Source organism: Elephantulus edwardii, unplaced genomic scaffold (assembly GCF_000299155.1).
Source record: "Elephantulus edwardii isolate Elephantulus edwardi_28Jun2011 unplaced genomic scaffold, EleEdw1.0 scaffold00088, whole genome shotgun sequence".
Taxonomy (NCBI): Eukaryota; Metazoa; Chordata; class Mammalia; order Macroscelidea; family Macroscelididae; genus Elephantulus; species Elephantulus edwardii.
The window spans coordinates 5,884,622-5,890,772 of record NW_006399838.1 but is presented as its reverse complement, the minus strand read 5'-3'; the positions used below and the strand labels follow the sequence as shown (position 1 = coordinate 5,890,772).

General features: G+C 42.5%; 1 protein-coding gene across 1 annotated transcript in view; it reads left to right on the top strand.

Moving 5' to 3' along the window:
* Window positions 1-468: 468 nt before the first annotated feature.
* TMEM212 (transmembrane protein 212) overlaps window positions 469-6,151 on the top strand; it is an 18,127-nt gene continuing 12,444 nt past the window's right edge. Inside the window, exon 1 of the mRNA XM_006890382.1 lies at window positions 469-627. Within this exon, the coding sequence (XP_006890444.1) occupies window positions 469-627 (159 nt within the window). The remainder of the gene's footprint in view (window positions 628-6,151) is intronic.

Below are 6,151 nucleotides of genomic sequence, written 5' to 3'. Positions count from 1 at the left end.
ATTGGAGTGCTTATTTTCACTTTGTCGTGTGGGAAACTGTGCTGGGAATGTGCGTCCATTGTGCACAAAGGATGTTTGTTGGCTTTCTGCTGGAACCACCAGGCAGGTCGAGCTGAGAAACAATCAACTCAGTCAGCAGCCTTTTGAATCTGATTAAGCCAGGAAGTGGTCACTCCCCAGAACGAGCAGATAAAGGGCATGAAAGCCCGACCTCCAAAGGAAGGAAGGAATGTTCTCTTTCTCTCTCAGAAATAAACTAGCATTACATTTTATTGTGTCAAATTTATGGCAGGGATTAGTTGATTACATTTTATTACCTTTGAGGAAACTAATGGGATCTGGTTTCCAAGTAGGTCAACAGTAACCTGGCTACCATCTCTACGACACCTCTGTTTGTGGAGGCCATGACAGCCTCACTCTTCAGTAACACAGCGTCTTCGACACGAAGAACTCAAGTGACAGAGGAAAATGAAGAGCCTGTACCAGGCTGCTGGCCGGACGCTGGTTACGCTAGGCTGTCTCAGCACATTCTCTGGACTCATCGCTTTCTTCCCTGTGTTTTCTCACAAGATTTGGTTCACAGGATGGAGTGTTCGAATTGCTTGTCCCATCTGGAATGGAGCTTTGGTAGGAAAAACTATCATTGCATGCACTGAGGGAGGGAAGGAAGAAAGAGAGGGGATGGAGGGAGGGGAATGGGAGGGAAGGAGAGAGATCAGCATGATGTTATTTTAAATTACCCAACAATATGAGAAAATGAGAGTGGAAAATCAGAATTCACCTTGTTGTTGTTGCTAAATTCTATCACGTCATTTCCAACTCACAGCAGTCCAAGTAAGAGAATAAAACAATGTCACAGGGTTTTCTTGCTCTGCTGATTTAGTGGTAAGAAGTTGTGCTGTAATCCTGAAGGCACACGGTTCAAATCCACCAGGGCTGGCTGGCTTCTCTTGGGCTTGAAAGTTGTCCGCCATGGACAGGGTGCAGTCTTACCATTTACCTATCATTCTCCATTAGTAGGAAATATTTGAGTTTGCCTTCTCTGACAAGTTTCTGGCTTACATAGGTTTTGGTTATGGCAAGTTCTACTGTATGTTTAATAGGTATTGGTGGTTTGATTAGGAGCACAGATTATTGAACTGAGGCATGTTCTAGGCCAAGCATGTTTTGCAAATTAGGTCCAGAGAGGAGATGTAACAGGTCTCAGACACATAGCTAGGTTGTGGGTATTTGGTTTCAGGAGTGGCAGCATCAGGAAGTGAAATGAGAGAGGTGGCCTTTGGGGAAGTTGGCCAGACTCAAAGCCTAACTCATACATTTTCATGTGCCGTCCATCAAGGGCAGGACCCTTAGTCAACCAGTTCCTTCTTGCTGTTACTTATAAAATGGAAATTTGCACAGTGAAAGAGAGTTTATGGCATAACCTGAAGATGATTGGCAAGAATAAACACAATTTGAAAGAAAGGTTGCACAATACATTGTTTTTCACACCAGACCGTTCCCTTACACTTCATCCACCTCTCCCTCCACCCGTCAGATTGTGTGACCCTATGAATAACAATGTGTATAAACTTCATGGACTTTGAATGTAAACCAGCACGTTGTTGTTGTGTTTTTATGTGGCATTGAGTTGCTTGCAACTCATAACGATCCTATGTACAACAGCCCTGAAACCTTTACTGGCTCCGACCCACCTACCCTCATTACCCAGTCACTGTATCAATCCATCTCATCAATGGTCTCCCTCTCTTTCTCCATCTCTCCACCCTTCCAAGCATGACGTCCCTCACCAAGGATCGGTCCCTCCTTGCAATATACCCAAAGTATGTCAGACGAAGCTTCAGAATCCTTGCCTCCAAGGAGCATACTGGTCTCACCCTCTCTAGGATGAACCTGTTTGTTCTCCTAGCAGTCCACAGTACATTCAATACTCTTCTCCAGCTCCACAGCTCAAAGGTATCAATTCTCTTTCTAGTATCCCTAATCATTGTCCAGCTCTCTGACACATAGAAAGCAATTACAAAGACCATGGCCTGGATCAGGCACACCTTAGTCTCCAGACTGATGCAGCAGCTCTTTGTACCAATATTAAATAAATAAATACATGCATACATAAATACATAGATAAATAAATAAATGGGGGAACCCAATAAAACAGGTTTGTGAAACCTGAAAAAAAGGTTGCACAATAAAAAAATCTTGCCATTGCAAAAGGATCTGAACCAAAGTTAGGATGAGCAACTCTGACTGCTACCCACTTCATAAAGGAGAAGTGTCCCCATCAATAATATCCATAGAATAATGCAAGTAACTCCATGGTCAGGCATGCCATCCCACATGCTCTTGCACCTTTTCTACCAATCATTTGGTTCAATGTTTGTTGCAAATTGACTCACAGACTTTACTCACCATTGTGAGGTTTATTAGGGAAATAGGGTGGAGAGTGGGGTGGCAAACAATATCACCAGTACAAGAGCAGGTTTAGCCTAATCACCTCAAGCTGGATTAACAAGGCACAATTCCTCAATTAGTGACAGCTCAGGTTCAGTTCAACAGCACCAATGTAAGAAGCCTCTGATTTCTTCAATCTTCCAGAAAACTTTCTCACAGAGCAGTTATAGATCAGCTTTTCCTTCACTCATCCAGCAAGCAAAACCTTTAACTATGGCCTTTATCTCCAGAGTTCCTCTAGTTAGGTCTTGCAGCAATCTCTTCACAGCAGTGCCACAGTCTTTTCACCACCTGCTACAATCTGTCACAGTATCTTTACCATCTCTCCACCACCATTTCTCACAGTGTGGAAAGCATTCTCTTATATTGGTCCCACAGCTGTTGATGATTTGCAGGACTATGTGTCCACAGTTAGGGTAGCTGGAGATCATGCCTTCCAATGGGGCTAATAAAATGGCTTGAAAAGCAACCTCACTCATACAACACAAAGTCTTGTTACTCCCGAGCCGTTCAGTGTGCTCTATGTGTTGTCCAATCCCTTTGTTTCTAGATCCTTCCTCACTTCCTCAACCCTCTCCCTGAAGACCTGCAGGATTCCCATCCTCTTACTTCCTGGACCTTGTTTTCTACCACTCTTTCCTCTGCTTATTTTCCTTCTGTCACTCTGGCCTTCTTGCTGCGTTTGAGTCATGCCACACTGGAGTTGTGCTGCAAGGCTTACTCACAACTCTTCTTTCTGCCTGGTCTCTTCCTGCAAGAAGCTTACTCTCCAAATTCCTCCCCACCCCCACACTTTTGTTTGTGTGTGTGTGTGTGTGTGTGTGTGTGTGTGTGTGTGTGTATGTCAAATGTCACTTTCTCACGGAGGTCTTCCCTTCCTGCCATATTCAAAATCCAAATCCTCACAAGTCACTCCCACCCTCCAACTAATATTCTCAGTATGAATAAATCCCCCACCCCCCAAAAAACCCAAAACCCTTTACCACCTTTTACTACATTGTACAGAAATCTCTGGTGGCTCTACAGGAAGGTGGTTGCCCTGCTAATCTAAAGGCCATGCCTCTCTGGCGGTTCAAATCCACCAGCAGCTCTGAGAGAGATAGAGAGATGGACACTCTCCTCCCATGCAATTTACAGCCTCTGGAAACCCGCTTGAGGGTCAGTTATGAGTCTATTTTGACTCATTACTGTTTCTCTAGCACCTAGAATGGAATGATTCACATGCTAGGTGTTTGATGAGCACTATTAAGTAAGTTTTGTTGAATGAATGAACAAACCCTATGCTCTCCATTCTAGTGGTACAGAATTCCTTAGAGAGTTACACTCTGACTGGGTGTCAGAGCCTGAAAGATCACACTAGCATTTATACTAAAGCAGAGGAAAAATCGCCATGAGACAGAAAGCAATAAGGAAGCTCACTTTTTCAATAATGTCTAAATTCAGAACAAACTGATATTCCACCCCCTTTGGTTAACCACAGCTCTGTTTGATCAAGGTCAACTTCAAAAGGTCTCTGACCCATCCCAGAACTTTTCTTGTTAATCACTTCTTTACTGTCTAAAAAAAATCTCTATCTCTGTCTCTCTCTCTCTCTCTCTCTCTCTCTATATATATATATATATGTCTTCCTCTGGTAGAAAGATAATTTGTACATTTCAGTCAGATTAACATTTCCTTGTACTACTGATTCAGTATCTCTGTTGAGACTCATAAAAGTAGAGTTGTACATGTGATAGAGTAGTTGGTATTGGTTCATTGCCATTCATTTGAGGCTTCCTGGGTTCTTCACCAAATGGGTCTTCAGAGTCTTGCACCTTCAATCTGATGGCCAAATGACAAGCCTTTTTCCTAGAATTTCTGAGCAAGGTTATTTAAAGCCATCAGCTGCTGCAGAGTATGCAGCTAGGAGATTATACTGTCTTAAGGACTGAGGTCTGGCTTAATCCTGGAAAACGTGGCTTGCACGTCAAGCTCTGACTAAGAGATTGAAATGCTGTAAGTTTAGATGCAGGAGTTGAGGCCTTGAAGGTCCAGGAAATTGGTCAATGACAGCAGCAACACTGCACTGAAACCCTGTTGGAAGATGAGGATGTGGCAGAAAAGTCAGAGCTAGGCTTTCTCGTGAAGGCTTCAGTTTCTTCACCTGCTATGAGAAGTGTCTAGATTGCATGTAGTTGTCTATTGCTGTTGAGTCGAGCACGACTCACAGCGACCCTATGAACAAAAGGCCTAAGGCCTTTCTATAACTATTGACATTTATCAAAGTTTACACATTTCCAGAGGCATGTCGTTTAGGAAGTGGATGTTGTATGATCTCTTCTCATTTTAACAGTCTGTAATTTCAACCACCCCATGGTCAGCTCAGCAGTGTCTGGTTGGTATAAACGAGCTCTATGCTTGACTATCAGTGAAAAGATCGAGGTTCAAACTCAGTCAGAGGCACTTTAGGAAAAAAGTCCTAGTCATCTGCCTCTCAAAGGACATAACCTTGAAAAGTCTACAGAGTCCAGCTCTACCCAGCAACACATGGTGTCACCAGGAGTTGGAACTGATAGTAATTGATTTGGCATTTTATTTTCAATTCCACCACCCATCTGTCTGCTGTACTCAGGTGGCCTATGTGTTACTTTAATACTAGAAATCATGTCACCAGTGCGTTGAAGATCTGCAGCGTAATCACCCACGGTAGGCAGGTTTTAGTGAGGCCTCCAGACTAGGGAGAAAGGCCTGTCAAACCAGCCAGTGTAAACCCACGTGTCTCACAACAGAATGTTGGTTGATTTGCTTACTCTGGACGCATCATCAAGAGGAACCAATTGTTTGAGGACGATATCATACATGGTCAAGCAGAGGGCCAGTGAGGAGAGGAAGATCCTCAGTGAGACGAATGGACACTGGGCACCAGAGCTATGAGGAAGAATGAAAATGGGCCAGCAATTGTCAAGATGACGTGAGACCTGGAAATGCTTTGGCTGTTGGACATAAGCTGAAGATAACTTGGAGTGGATTCAATGAGGCTTATTTGTTGGTTTATCTGTCTTCCTCTCTCTAGAGATAGATAAGTTAATAGAAAATTAGATGATAGATGATAGATAGATAGATATAGAAAGAGATAATAATTTTTATCTAGATATCCTAAATGTATTTAAGCTTGACTCATGCAAAGACACTTGACTGTGTGGATTATAACAAAGTATGGGTAACATTGACAAGAGTGGGGATCCCAGAACACAAAATTTGCTTATGCAAAAAACCTATACCTATGCATAACAATGAAAGAGTTTTTCTTTTACTTTTTGAGAAGAGTGAATTGGGGGTGGGCAGGGAGAAAAGTGCAACAATGAATGAATGAATGGAAACCCTAAGTCTCTGTAAACTTTCATTAAAATAAAGCAAACAAACAAAACCCTTACCTAGCCAAGAAGCTTTTGTTCAAATAGAGAAAGGGAACACTAGATAGTTTAAAATTAAGAACGCTGTGCATCTGGGTTGTATCCTTTCTCCATACCTATTCAGTCTAAATACTGAGCAAATTATTCAAGAAGCTGGACTCTATGAAGAAGACTGTGGTATCAGGTTTGGAGAAAGACTAATCAAGAACCTCTATTATGGAGATGACACAACTTTGCTTGTTTAAAGTGAGGAAGACTTGAAATATTTGCTGCAGAAGATTGAATAGTGCAGTCTTTACCATGGATTG